The sequence below is a fragment of the Drosophila subpulchrella genome, chromosome X (genome assembly GCF_014743375.2).
Source record: "Drosophila subpulchrella strain 33 F10 #4 breed RU33 chromosome X, RU_Dsub_v1.1 Primary Assembly, whole genome shotgun sequence".
Classification (NCBI taxonomy): Eukaryota; Metazoa; Arthropoda; class Insecta; order Diptera; family Drosophilidae; genus Drosophila; species Drosophila subpulchrella.
This window is the reverse complement of record NC_050613.1, coordinates 23,370,640-23,385,389: the sequence shown is the minus strand read 5'-3', so window position 1 is coordinate 23,385,389 and position 14,750 is coordinate 23,370,640. Positions and strand designations below refer to the sequence as shown.

The 14,750-nt window shown below is 37.8% G+C and overlaps 1 protein-coding gene across 1 annotated transcript; it reads left to right on the top strand.

The window, feature by feature from the left end:
• Positions 1-5,397: 5,397 nt before the first annotated feature.
• On the top strand, positions 5,398-12,441 carry LOC119556916 (pyruvate dehydrogenase phosphatase regulatory subunit, mitochondrial). The gene is made up of 6 exons (XM_037869402.1): positions 5,398-7,096; positions 9,776-10,073; positions 10,135-10,348; positions 10,511-10,664; positions 10,720-10,835; positions 10,898-12,441. The coding sequence occupies exons 1-6, from the start codon at positions 5,548-5,550 to the stop codon at positions 11,381-11,383; spliced, it is 2,817 nt and encodes a 938-aa protein (XP_037725330.1). The 5' UTR covers positions 5,398-5,547; the 3' UTR covers positions 11,384-12,441.
• Positions 12,442-14,750: the final 2,309 nt, after the last annotated feature.

The window sequence follows — 14,750 nt, the reverse complement described above, 5'->3', positions numbered from 1 at the left end:
AGTCTTATATCAACGCGTCCCCGAGAGATGTGCTATATGAATCCTACAATTTGGCCCCTGTAAAAATTAGTTTAGTTTAAATGGATCCTACGAAGTGTTAGGATATCAAACTTTCACACGAAACGATACCAAATGTAACTTAAATGTTAGAACAGCGCCTCACACTCTATGCATTATATATCCAATATATACAGCTACGGTTAGATGGATTTGGATTCTCGATTGCTATGATTTCGGTCTGAATGATTTTATGGAACGAGCAGAGAGCATAAGCATACTAGTTAATAAACATTAAATACAACTCAATACGAAAATTCTTCGGGTTGCGTCAGAATTGTAAAAAACAAAAGATATAACAACTAAGAAGTTACTGGGTGTTTTGGTGGTTATTGGAAATAAATCTTCAAATGAAAAACCACTCGTGTTTTTCTTGGGTGGATTTGGAAGCATGTTACATATTTAATTTTTATGTTTGCAGAAGAAATACCATCTTGTTCGAGAAAAGATAATCAAAAGATTGATGTTTTAAAAACAATCTAGTAACTACCTCTTCTAAGACATAATGGATTTCGCACTTATTTCTCAATACATCAAGTCGTTGTAGAAGTCGTACAACCTTGTTTTACAGAGCAAAATCCGATGAATGAACTAAAAAAACATTCTGCGGAAATTGTTCTGTAAGACATGAATGATGGTAAGACTGGATTTTGATAATTGTTGGGAATATATCAACTTGTTTCAGAAAACAAAACCAAAAGATTGATGTATTAAAAACAATCTGATGACTTTATTTTCTAAGAAACGATTGATTTCGCACGAATGTTTAAATAATATATCACTTCATTGCTGAAATAATGCAAACTTGTTTTACAGAACATAATCCCTAGCATGAACTATAAAAGCATTCTAGAGAAAATGATCTGTAAGACATGAATGCCGGTGATGAGTCACTCGCGCGGTTTTGCTGATTGGATGTCGAAGTCCATTATTTATTTCACATTTATAATTAATTAATTTTGCATTTAAATTTCCAAATTAAGACCATTCATTGCAGGAATAATACAAACTTGTTCTACAGGCCATAATTTTTAGTATGATCTAAAAAAGCATTCTAAAGAAAATGACCTGTAAGACATGAATGACGGTTGAACAGGATTTTTATAGTTGTTGGGCATATATCACCATGTTTCAGAAAAGAAAATGAAAAGATTGATGTAGTAAAAACAATCTAATCACCTCCTTTTCTAAGACATGATTGATTTCGCACTGATGTTTAGATAATAGAGCACTCTTCATTGCTGAAATTACACAACATACAATTATACACTTTAAAATAAAGCAACACTTATTTAATAGTTTATAATACTTTTTTAAAATAATTTATTTGATGCAGAGGTTATTAGAGATTTTTATAATTGATTTGTTTTTACTAGCAGAAATTATTCAGTCGTGCTCTGAGAGGCACTGCCGACGAATTTTGATTAAATACAAATTGTTCAACAATGACCCTCAAAACATTAATGATTAAGTAATTGTATGCAGAGGTGGTTATGCAATCGTGATTTAAGTAGCATAAATCAAAAATTATTTTTAAAAAAATTTAAGATAAATGATGCTCAAAACATGACTGTGTTTTCTCTTTATTTTTTTATGTACTTTGTTTGGCTTATTTTTGACTCCACTAGGTTAATTTATACAGAAGTACTTACGCAATCGTGGTCCGAAAACCATAAGTCAAATATTATTATCCAAAAAAAATATTAGACAAATGATTTTCAAAACATGATTGATGATTTTTTGATGTACTAAAAACAATCTGATGATTTCAGTTTCTGAGACACGATTGATTTCGCACGAATGTTTAAATAGTATATCACTTCATTGCTGAAATAATGCAAACTTGTTTTACAGATCATAATCCCTAGAATGAACTATAAAAGCATTCTAAAGAAAATGATCTGTAAGACATGAATGCCGGTGATGAGTCACTCGCGCGGTTTTGCTGATTGGATGTTGAAGTCCATTATTTATTTCATATTTATAATTAATTCATTTCGCATTTGTATTTCCAAATTTAATCCATTTATTGCAGAAATAATACAAACGTGTTCTACCGAACATAAGCCTTAGTATGATCTAAAAAAGCATTCTAAAGAAAATGTCCTGTAAGACATGAATGACGGTTAAACTGGATTTTTATAATTGTTGGGTATATGTCACCTTGTTTCAGAAAACAAAATGAGAAGATTGATGTATTAAAAACAATCTAATCACTTCCTTTTCTAAGACATGATTCATTTTACGCTAAAGCTTAAAAATAGAACACTTCTTTGCAGAAATCGTACAAACTTGTTTCGCAGAGCAAATTCCGATGAATGATCAAAAAAAACATTCAGCAGAAAATGGCCTGTAAAACATGAATGACGGCAAGACTGGATTTTGATTATTGTTGGGAATATGTCACCTTGTTTAAAATACCAGTCATAAAATTGATGTATTAAAAACAATTTGATGATTTCAGTATCTGAGACATGATTGATTTCGCACTTATGTTTAAATAATAGATCACTTCATTGCTAAAATTTCACACTATACAATTAAACTTAAAAAAATAGCAACACTTTTTTTAAAGCCAATAACACTTTTTTGTTCTGTTTAGATGGATTACCACGAGTTTTTACTAGCAGAAAATATTCAGTCGTGCTCTGAGAGGCACTGCCAAAGAATTTTGATCAAATACAAATTGTTCAACAATGACCCTCAAAACATTAATGATTAAGTAATTGTATGCACAGGTGGTTATGCAATCGTGATTTAAGTAGCATAAATCAAAAATTATTTTAAAAATAAATTTAAGATAAATGATACTCAAAACATGACTGTGTTTTGTCTTTATTTTTTTATGTGCTTTGTTTGGCTTATTTTTGACTCCACTAGGTTATTGAGTGACTCCACTACGTTAATTTATACAGAAGTGATTATGCAATTGTGGTCCGAAAACAATAAGTCCCATATTATTATACAAAAAAATATGAGACAAATGATTTTCATAACATGATTGATGATTTTTTGCAGGTTTTTCACTCTTTTCTTTTAGCTAATTTGGTACTGCAGCAATTCAATCATGATTCGTCTCGCAAGGTCCAGAGATTATTATGTATATAAGTAAATAATAATCCCTGGACATTGGGTGCGAAGCACGAGTGATTTTTTCGTAGAATTGGTAGGATAGATTTGGTACAAAGGACCTGCAAACATGATTGGTTCCCGAAAGCAACGGTTTGTTAGTGAGACATAAAAGAACAAAAAATATATTAATGAAAGTAGACCGTAACACCTATTTTACAATCCGAAACGCATCTTAGCATTTTTGGAACGGCTCAAAATATTTAACAATTAACAATTTAGGACGACAATTTGTTAGCATTGATCTAATAATACGAATCATATAATGAATTATTAAAACTACATAAAAATGACTCGCATTATAAAATCACTGGAACGTAGGTATAAAATATCGATTTAATTAAAAGATCTCCACGCTCTCAAATAAGTTGATCGTTACAAAAAATTTGAAAGTCTGAAACGTACGGTTGCTTTTTTGAAACGAGCACATGGTGCGAATCAGACTTTTAAATTATTGGAAACTTAATAAGTTTACTTCAAAACTTTTTAACACACTCCTTGATAGCAATATGTTACCCTTAATTTAATAAAACCAAACATTTTATGAATTTTAAAATCACATAGAAATGTTAAGCATTATTAAATAACTGGAACATAGGTATAAAATATCAATGAAACACTTCAAATGAATTATTGGAGTATATGTTTGGAACTTCTTTAGAATTTACAACACTGAAATTATTCTATCGTGACCGAATTTTGATTAAAATAGAAATTGTTTGATGATGACCCTTTAAATATTAGTGAATCAATTTTTGTTTATATGAAGTTTTTGTTTTCGAGTAAAATTGTTATAAGCAGATGTTTCTACCTCTTCTAAGACAAAGGATCTCTCACTTAAGTAAAACATGAATGACGGCAAGACTGGATTTGGATAATTGTTGGGAATATATCACCTTGTTTCAGAAAACAAAATCAAAAGATTGATGTATTAAAAACAATCTGATGACTTCATTTTCTAAGACATGATTTAATTCGTACGAGTGATTAAATAATAGAGCACTTCATTGCTGAAATTATACAAACTTGTTCTACAGTACATAATCCTTAGTATGAACTAGAAAAGCATTCTAAAGAAAATGTCCTGTAAGACATGAGTGACGGTAAGAATGGATTTCGATAATTGTTGGTAATATCTCACCTTGTTTCAGAAAAGAAAATGAGAAGATTGATGTATTAAAAACAATCTAATCACTTCCTTTTCTAAGACATGATTGATTTCGCACTGATGTTTAAATAATAAATCACTGCATTGCTTACACTTACACTTACACTTCCATTACAACACTTCTTAAATAGTTTAACACTTTTTTAAAATAATTTCTTAACACTTTTTTTCAATCGTGCCCTGAAAGGCACTGTCAAAGAATTTTGATTAAATACAAATTGTTCAACAATGACCCTCAAAACATTAATGATTAAGTAATTGTATGCACAGGTGGTTATGCAATCGTGATTTGAGTATCACAAATCAAAAATTATTATAAAAAAAAATTTAAGATAAATGATACTCAAAACACGATTGTTTTCCTTTTTTCTTGATTTTTGTTGAATTCCTATTCCTTTGGCTTATTTGACGATTGATTCTACGAGGTTAATTTATACAGAAGTGGTTATGCAATCGTGGTCTAAAAACCATAAGCCCCCATATTGTCCTATTAAAAACTTGAGACAAATGATTTTCAAAACATGACTGGTAATTTTTGGAGGTTTTTCATTGTTTCTTTTAGCTGTTTTGTAATTAAATAAAATATATAAACCATTCTAAGCACTTCAACATCAACTAAGTACAGATCGCACAACATTATTAAAAATGTTTTTGAATTGTCGTTTGTAAGTTGGGTGTATAACTTTTTGGCTCACAACATAAGATGACAATATGTTACCCTTAATTTAATAAGGCCAAGCATTTTATGAATTATAAAATCACATAGAAATGTTAGGCATTATTAAATAACTGGAACATAGGTATAAAATATCACTGAAACACTTCATCTAAAGGCTATCGCCCAAGAATTTTGATTAATTTGGCACTTTAGTTAATTTAACATGAACCGAATTTAATTTAAATTTGGCGCCAGGTTTGTGATTCTGCTAATTTTCAATAATGCTCACCCACATGTTATCGGTTTCTGTCTCCAATGGACAACAGCTGTCTTCCGAATGGTCATCCGATATCGATTGACGATAGGCGTCGGGCAAACTGCATCTTCCGATATCGATTGGCGTCAATATTATTGTTCCGAAGACCGATTTATCAATCGCCATATAGATATAGCCCGATTCCTGTGGAGCTGCAGAGGATTAGGTGTGTTCCATGAGGTTCTGATATATACGTACGTATCGTTTGCGGTGGACAAGATGTGGAAACTGCTGCTGCGCTCGGGAAATGCAGTTTCCGGAGTTCCCAGGCGGTGCTCGCCTGGATTTCCGGATGCAGTGCGTCTGGCTAGCAGTCAGGCGGATCCGGCGGATGAGCAGGTGCTGCGCAAGAGGAAATTCAAGCCGCAACAGGCGGCGGACCTCAGCGAGGAGCTGGCCGGCCAACTGCCCACCAAATCCCGGGTCGTCATCTGCGGGGGCGGCATTACCGGGGCCTCGGTGGCCTATCACCTGGGCCTGAGTGGCTGGGGCGGCGAGACCCTGCTTGTGGAGCAGGATCGCGTAAGTGGCGAGCTGCCCTGGACCGCCTGCGGATTGGCGGGCCGCTTCGAGCCCAGCTACACCGAACTGAAGCTGGCCGAGTACTCGATTGATCTGATCAAGCGGCTGGCGGAGAGCGGCCTGCCCACCGGATGGCGGCCAGTGGGCAGCCTTAATCTCGCCCGGAGCTGGGACCGCATGACCGCCTTCAATCGGATGAAATCGCAGGCCCTGGCTTGGGGCATGCGCTGCGAAATCCTCTCACCGGAGCAATGTGCCCAGCACTGCGAGCTCCTGTCCCTCGATGGGATCGAAGGTGGCCTGTGGATACCCGAGGACGGGGTGTGTGACCCGCAACTAGTGTGCCAGGCGTACATGTCCGAGGCCCAGCGACTGGGGGTCCGGATTGTTGAGCACTGCGCCATCAAGAAGATCCACAGCGAGCACGGCAAGGTGAGAGGTGTGGAGACCACGGCTGGCGATGTGGAGTGCGAGTACTTTGTCAACTGCACGGGCTTCTGGGCACGCGAGGTGGGCACCCTGTCCAAGCCGGTGGTGAAGGTGCCCCTCAAGGCGGTGGAGCACCACTATCTGCATACGAAACCCATCGAGGGCCTCAGTCCGGACACCCCTTTCGTTAGGGACTTCGATGGACGCATCTTCTTTCGGGAATGCGAGGGACACATCCTCGCCGGCGGCTTTGAACGCGAGGCCAAGATGGTCTACGAGGATGGGGTGATACCCCTGTCGCAGACAGCTCGCCAGCATCCGCCGGACTGGGACCACTTCCACGAGCTGCTGGACGCCCTGTTGCTGAGGGTTCCCTCCTTCAGAGATGCCACGCTGGATAGACTCACGAACTCCTTGCAGGTCTTCTCTCCCGACTGCAAATGGATCCTAGGAGAAGCACCAGAAATACAAAATTACTATGTGGCTGCTGGCAACAAGACCATGGGTGTGTCCGCATCCGGAGGCATTGGTCGCGTGCTCACCGACCTGATAACCAAGGGCTCCACTTACCTCGACCTGCACATCCTGGACATCAGTCGGTTTCTGGGGCTGCACAACAATAGGAAGTTCCTGCGGGATCGTTGCAAGGAGGCACCCGGCAAGCACTTCGAGATCAACTACCCCTTCGAGGAGTTCCTGACCGGCAGGAACCTGCGCATGTCGCCCATCTATCCGCAGCTCAAGGAGGCGGGCGCCGTATTTGGCCAGTCGATGGGCTACGAGCGACCCAACTACTTCGATCAGCAGGACAAGCAGGGTGGGTATGAAGTTGTTAACACAAATGTTGCATTCTTAATTAATGTAGTACGTCTTAAACTATTTAATGATCGGTTGAGTTGACACTTGTACTTTTTGGCTTACTTCAATATGTCAACATTGAATTAATAACACCAGCCATATAATGAATTATTAAAACTACATTAAAATGATTCGTGCTATTAAATCACTGGAACATAGGCATAAAATATCGTTTGACACACTTCAACATTTAAAAACGATAACTAAGTTCGGATCGAGATATTAAATTAATCAAAAATACGTTTGAAACTTACATATTAAGATGGCTGTAAATCTTTTTGGCTCACAACTTAAGATAGCAATATGTTACCCTTAATTTAATAATACGATCCATCTTATGAATTATAAAATCACATAGAAATGGTTCGCATTATAAAATCACTGGAACACAGGTATTAAATATTCGTTTTAACTAAAAGATCTCTATGCTCTCAAACAAGTTGCTCGTTACCAACAATTTTAAAGTCTGAAACGTATGGTTGCTTTTTTGAAACGAGCATATGATGCGAATCAGACTTTTAACTTATTGGAAACTTAAGTTTACTTCAGAACTTTTTAACACACTACACTATCTAATATTACAATTCATATCATGAATTATAAAAACTACATAAAAGTCGGCCGCATTATAAAATCACTGAAACACAGGTAAAAAAATATCCTTTTAATTAAGATTTCTACGCTCTCAAACATATTGATCTTTACCAATAAGCTGAAAGTCTGAAACGCACTATTGCGTTTTTAAAACTAGCACATAGTGCGAATCAGACTTCTAAATTACTGGAAACTTAATATGTTTACTTCAGAACCTTTGAACACTACTTGATAGCAATATGTTAGCACTGATCTAATATTACAAATCCTATCATGAATTATAAAAACTACATAAAAGTGGGTCGCATTATAAAATCACTGAGACATGGGTATAAAATATCGCTTTAAGCACTTTAGGATTTTTTTTAACTATCAATAAGTACGGATCGCACTATAAAATCATTGAGAAATGTTTTTTAGGTTCGGTGTATACCTTTTGGGCTCACAACTTAAGATAGCAATATGTTACCCTTAATTTAATAAGGCCAAGCATTTTATGAATTTTAAAATCACATAGAAATGTTAAGCATTATTAAATAACTGGAACATAGGTATAAAATATCACTGAAACACTTCAAATGAATTATTGGACACAACACTGAAAGTATTCAATCGTAATCTAAGGCCAAAGCATTTTGATTAATTTGGCATTTTCGTTCATTTAACATTATAAAATCACTGAAACATAGGTAAAAAAAATATCCTTTTTATTAAAATATCTATTCTCTCAAACATGTTGATCCGTCACCAATAAATTGAAAGTCTGAAACTCACTATTGCGTTTTCAAAACGAGCAAATAGTGGGAATCAGACTTCTAAATTATTGGAAACTTAATATGTTGACGTCAAAATTTTGAACACACTGCTTGATAGCAATATGTTAACATTGATCTAATAATACGAACCATGTCATGAATTTTAAAAACTACATGAAAATGGTACGTATTATAAATCACTGAAACATACGAATTAAATAGTGTTTTGATCAAAAGAACAAGTAGATCGTTACCAATAATTCGAAAGTCCGAAACGTAGTATTACTTTTTTGAAACGAGCATATAGTACGTAACGGACTTTAAAATGATTGGAAAATACGTTTAAAACATCATTAATAAAATGACCGTAGCACTTTTTGCTGTCTGTTTGCAAAAATTCAGCAGCTCCAATCGCGATAATACATTTTTGAAACATGTATGTATAGCGAAAGAAACTAATAAATTATTGATGGGTTTTTTGGTTCACAACCTATGGTGGTTCGAGTTATTAAAACATTAAGACTTGTATCAAATATCTTTTGTTAATATAAAAAAGAATAACAAACATACGAATTAAATATTGTTTTAATCAAAGGAACAAGTAGATCGTTACCAATAATTCGAAAGTCCGAAACGTAGTATTACTTTTTTGAAACGAGCATATAGTACGTAACGGACTTTAAAATGATTGGAAAATACGTTTAAAACATCATTAATAAAATGACCGTAGCACTTTTTGCTGTCTGTTTGCAAAAATTCAGCAGCTCCAATCGCGATAATACATTTCTGAAACATGTATGTATAGCGAAAGGAACTAATAAATTATTGATGGGTTTTTTGGTTCACAACCTATGGTGGTTCGAGTTATTAAAACATTAAAACTTGTATCAAATATCTTTTGTTAATATAAAAAAGAATAACACGCTGTCTATTTGCAATAATTTAGAAGTTCGAACCGCGTTACTACATTTCCAAAACATGCGTGTACCGTGGTTCAAACTAATAAATTATTGATAGGTTCACTTTAAATATGTTTGGCACTTAACTCAATATGACAATATGTTTAGTTAATATGTTACTGAGTTTATATGCTAGCAATGACCTAATAATTGGAACTGTAAAACTGAATTATCAAAAAAGTTTGTACGGAACTAATTATAAAATCAGTGTACGTATATAAAAGTTCCCGCACAAAGTATAACTTTATAATATATGTAAGCAAAGACTGCGCGGTCACCAAAATAATTAATTAAATTAATAATTTTTTATGATTTTTCAATATATTCCAGATGAATTTGGTCTTCCGCGCTTCCGGATTGCCCAAACGCGGACCTTCGGCAAGCCGCCGTGGTTCGACCACGTGTCCTCCGAGTATCGGGCCTGCAGGGAGCGCATTGGTATCGCCGACTACAGCTCCTTCACCAAGTACGACTTCTGGTCAAAGGGCAACGAGGTGGTGGACCTGCTGCAGTACCTCTGCTCCAACGACGTGGACGTGGCCGTCGGGTCAATTATTCACACGGGCATGCAGAACCCCAATGGGGGTTACGAGAACGACTGCTCCTTGGCCCGTCTGTCTGAGCGACAGTATGTAGAACTCTCATATTCCTACTTATGGACAATTATAAAAGGTTTTTTAATTATTCAGCTACATGATGATTGCCCCCACCATTCAGCAAACGCGCTCTATGTGCTGGATACGCAAACATATGCCCGATCACCTGAGGGCCAAGGTGAACGTTGCGGACGTCACCTCCATGTACACGGCCATCTGCATCCTGGGACCCTATTCGCGCATCCTGCTCTCCGAGCTCACTGACACCGATCTCACGCCCAAGAGCTTCCCCTTCTTCACCTACAAGGTGATTACCCCCAAAGGAAGTCTCTGAAAATGTTGCCTGATTGTTCAAAGAATATGTTTTCATCTAATGATATCATTCTTGGGTATTACTTTTTTGAAACCCCATCCTTTTCTAAAATAACTTTTTGATAATGTTGATAACTAATGGCCAAATTTCTTTCAGGAACTGGATGTGGGCTTGGCCGACGGCATCCGAGTGCTGAACATTACCCACACGGGTGAACTGGGCTATGTCCTCTATATTCCCAACGAATACGCCCTGCATGTGTACTCGCGACTCTACCAAGCGGGCCAGAAGTTCAACATACAGCATGCCGGTGAGTTGCAAACAGATTTTCTTAATTTTTGTAATACCATGGTTGCCCATTTTAGGTTACTACGCCACCCGTGCCCTGCGCATCGAGAAGTTCTATGCCTTTTGGGGCCAGGATCTGGACACCTTCACCACGCCGCTGGAGTGCGGACGCAGTTGGCGCGTCAAGTTGAATGTGGGTTAAACCGAGAGAAGTTCTGCAAGACCCAAAATGAATATCGAACAATGCCTTTACAGAAACCCATCGAATTCATTGGCCGCAATGCGTTGCTAAAGCAGCGCGAGGAGGGCGTCAAGCGGATGTATGTGCAGCTGCTGCTGAACGACCACGACCACGAGGTGGACATGTGGTGCTGGGGCGGCGAGCCCATCTATCGCGATGGAGTCTACGTGGGCATGACCACCACCACCGGCTATGGGTACACGTTCGAGAAGCAGGTCTGCCTTGGCTTTGTGCGCAACTTCGATGACGAGGGACGCGAGCTGGCGGTGACCAATGAGTACGTGCTGTCCGGCCACTATGAGGTGGAGGTGGCCGGCGTGCGGTTTGAGGCCAAGGTCAATCTGCATTCGCCCAATCTGCCAACCAAATTCCCGGATCGGGAACGCGAAGCCTACCACGCCACGCGCGACAAGCCAGACCAGGCGGATCTCCTGTCCTTCGGCGGCGGTTTGACCATGGTGAAGGGCACTGGAACGCCAACGGACGGGCACGGACTGTAGGGCGTGGAGGAGCTGGGCTCCTGGGCAACATCATCTGCCATCTGGCTGTGCCAAGCTAAGAGGCACTCGTTCATTTCTAGTTCAACTCGAGAGTCTCAGAAGCAAAGCGATATTATTCGATTTAGTACGATAGGGAATCGAGCGAATATGAGATAGTCAAATGGTTTATAACAACCAAACGGAAAATCTATCAAACATACTTCTTCTAATGCAAAAAATGGTCTATAGTTAATAAGATAACTTTTAAATGAGCATTTGACCCTAAAATCCCGAAGAACTTAAAAATTTATAAACTAAGACTGCTTTTTGCGTATCATGTGTATCAGAAGGAGTATATTTTGAGCTGGTTAACCAACAAAATCTTTAATTTGGTGAAATATTGTTATAAGATATGATATGATAAACAGGACTTTCTTGGATATTTTTCAAAGTGTATTTGATTTGGTTGTTAGAGTTTTTAAATGGAAAAAATATTTGTTTTTAATTATTTAAAACTTTTGACAGAAAAAGCATGTTAAATGATTTTGTTATTATAAAATCTTAAAGCTTTGACTTAAACATCGAAATGATTTGTACGAAAACCCAAGAACGTTTACTTTGTATGATGTTATCTTTTGATTTTCGGTTTTGTTCGTCTGTGAGGCGTCGTGTCAATTAAACATATGCAAATAGGCTATAAAAACGGTGTATATCTAAGAATCTTCCGTGATATTGGAATAATTGAAGAGTGTTATGCACATTGTTAAAAAAAACGGCACAAAAAATGTTAAAATTTTTGCTCAAAGCTGGCTTTGCTTCATTTAGCCAAGACAACTAGTTGGGGTACAAAACAAAAAAAAATATTAATTAATTAAAGAAACGATTTATGAAAATTTAGATAAGCGGAAAATAAGAAAGGTTTTTGAGCAGTTTTTCAGACCGTTTTGATTGATTTTTTTTACTAACCGACGATTGACTTTGTAAATTATGGTGTGCGAGTGTATAAGCCACACCCCATATTATATAAATCATATTGTACTATATTTATACAAATACATATACTGTTTACAAAAGCTTTATAAGATGTTGATCCCCCAGAGCTGCTAAAAAGTTGAGCAGCTGTTCGTTGCTCGGGGTGTGTTGGCTTTTCCGCTTGGAATTTTTGGCTGGCTCTTGGTTTTCGGCCAAGACATTCAGGCAGGCGTGTGCTAATGCCCAGAAAACTCTGGTCCCAAGATTGCAGCACATGTTTTGGCCAAGTTTCGACGGCTGGCTTGGATTGCCTGTGCCTTTGCTTTGCTAGCAAAGTTTGCTTCCCCAAAAATACAGAATACGGAATACGGAATACAGAATACCGAATACAGGCTACCGGTGGTCGGTGTCTGTTGTTCCATCCCCAAATCCCTCCTCTCTCCTCCTGCCCTGCTCCCCTGGAGGCACTTTCGGCCACGCTTGGCTAACTCTTCTGGCCAAGTTCTCCGTTCTCCGTTCGCCATTCGCCATTCCCCCAGTTGTGTAGGATTACAAACTATCTTTTTGTTAGTAATTAGCTGCACACGATAAACGTGACATTATTATTGTTGCCAGGCAGTTGAGCAGAAGTTTGGCTCTGATCTGAGACTTTGGGACCATTTGTTGTTGGTCTGCCTTGGCTGTGGCCCATTTGAATTTTGCCAAGATGGGGGATGGGTATGGGCTGTGGGTATGGAGGGATGAGGAGTCCAGCTCGCCGGGCCGTTTTACAAATGAGCATTTGTTAAATCAAAAATTCAAGTGGCAACGCCGCACTCCAATGGCGCCAGCTATCCAGCTAGCCAGCTCTTCATCATCCGTAGCCACATCCACATCCCAGCAAGAAATGATCAATTTTGAGACCCCTCCCCTTGGGGGCCCCCGAAAAAGTACTCACCGTCTGGTGGTGGCTCCTCCTTCGGGTCGTGTAATTTATGCTCATTGTGGTCGCTCCTACCGTCTTGCCTGTGGTTTTGCTTTTGCTTTTCGGTTTCGGCGGAGAGCAATCACTGTACACATTTGCATACAAATGTCCCATACCCATGGCATCTTGGGTCCATCCAGACTGGGTTTCCAGATTCAGAAACTGATTTGGATTTCGATTTTGAGTTCCAGTCGCCGGCCGCCATCGTCGTCGCAAATTCTTGGTTGGACCGCGTGTCTAGGGTCAATTTCAATTTGTGGTCTGGAAAATGGAAACAAGAGGCATGAGACTCCATTTGGGGCTATACATATGGAAAAATATTGCTGGACAGAATATTACGGCAAATGTAATCAATCAAAATTCTGACTGATGATAAATCGCAGGGAAAAGCTTGTGCGCATGCGCGCACGTGCTCGCTTGAAGTTTTGCGCTTTCCTTGCGATTCGTTATTAGTCACAAAATATTTGCCTAAATTGTTTAAAAGCACTTTTTAATTTAGTAATAAGTATTTAGATTTCCATTTGTATGTGTACATTTAGGCAGACACGCGCTTTTTGACGTTCTAGAATTTTCTATGTCCACTTGACTGGTGAAAAATCGCACATAACCTCATTCGCATACGCATGAATATGCTTAAAATTTTAGACACCTCCTTGCGATTCGTTATTATTCACAAAATATTTGCCTAAATTGTTTAAAAGCACTTTTTAATTTAGTAATAAGTATTTAGATTTCCATTTCTATGTGCACATTTAGTCAGACACGCGCTTTTTGACGTTCTAGAATTTTCCATGTCCACTTGACTGATTAAAAATCGCACATAACCTCATTCGCATGCGCTTGTCCTTGCTTGCAATTTTAGACTTTTCCTTGCGATTCCATATTTAGTCACAAAATATTTGGCGAAATAGTTTAAAAGCACTTGGTAATTGGTAATTTCAATGTGTACATTTAAAATACCACTTCGTTTTATGTATTTTAGTTATTTCGATTTGCTTTTTTCACCTTTTCATTTGACTGATGAAAAAGGCAGACATAACCTCAATCGCATGCTGTCTCTCTTCGTTGAAATCGTATGCTTTTTCTCGCCATTCGTTATTAGTTGCAAAATATTCGCCGAAATAATTTAAAAAACACAAAAAATAATTTAATTTGAATGGGGATATTTAATTCAGCACTCTTTTTTATGTATTTCTTGAAGCTCCGATGTTTTGTTTAAATTAAACTAACTCACTTTCTCAAAGTTCCAGTAATTTCGGTGTCCAATTGACAGATGTAAAATGGCAGGCATAAACACACACATGCGCATGCGCAAGTGCTTTGGTTAAAATGCTACCATTTTCCTTGTGATACGTTTTCGGTAATATTTGCTGAAACGTTATAAACACATTCCGAAATATTTTATTTAAATGTTTAAATTTAAACTAGCACTGTTTTTTTATTTGGATTTGG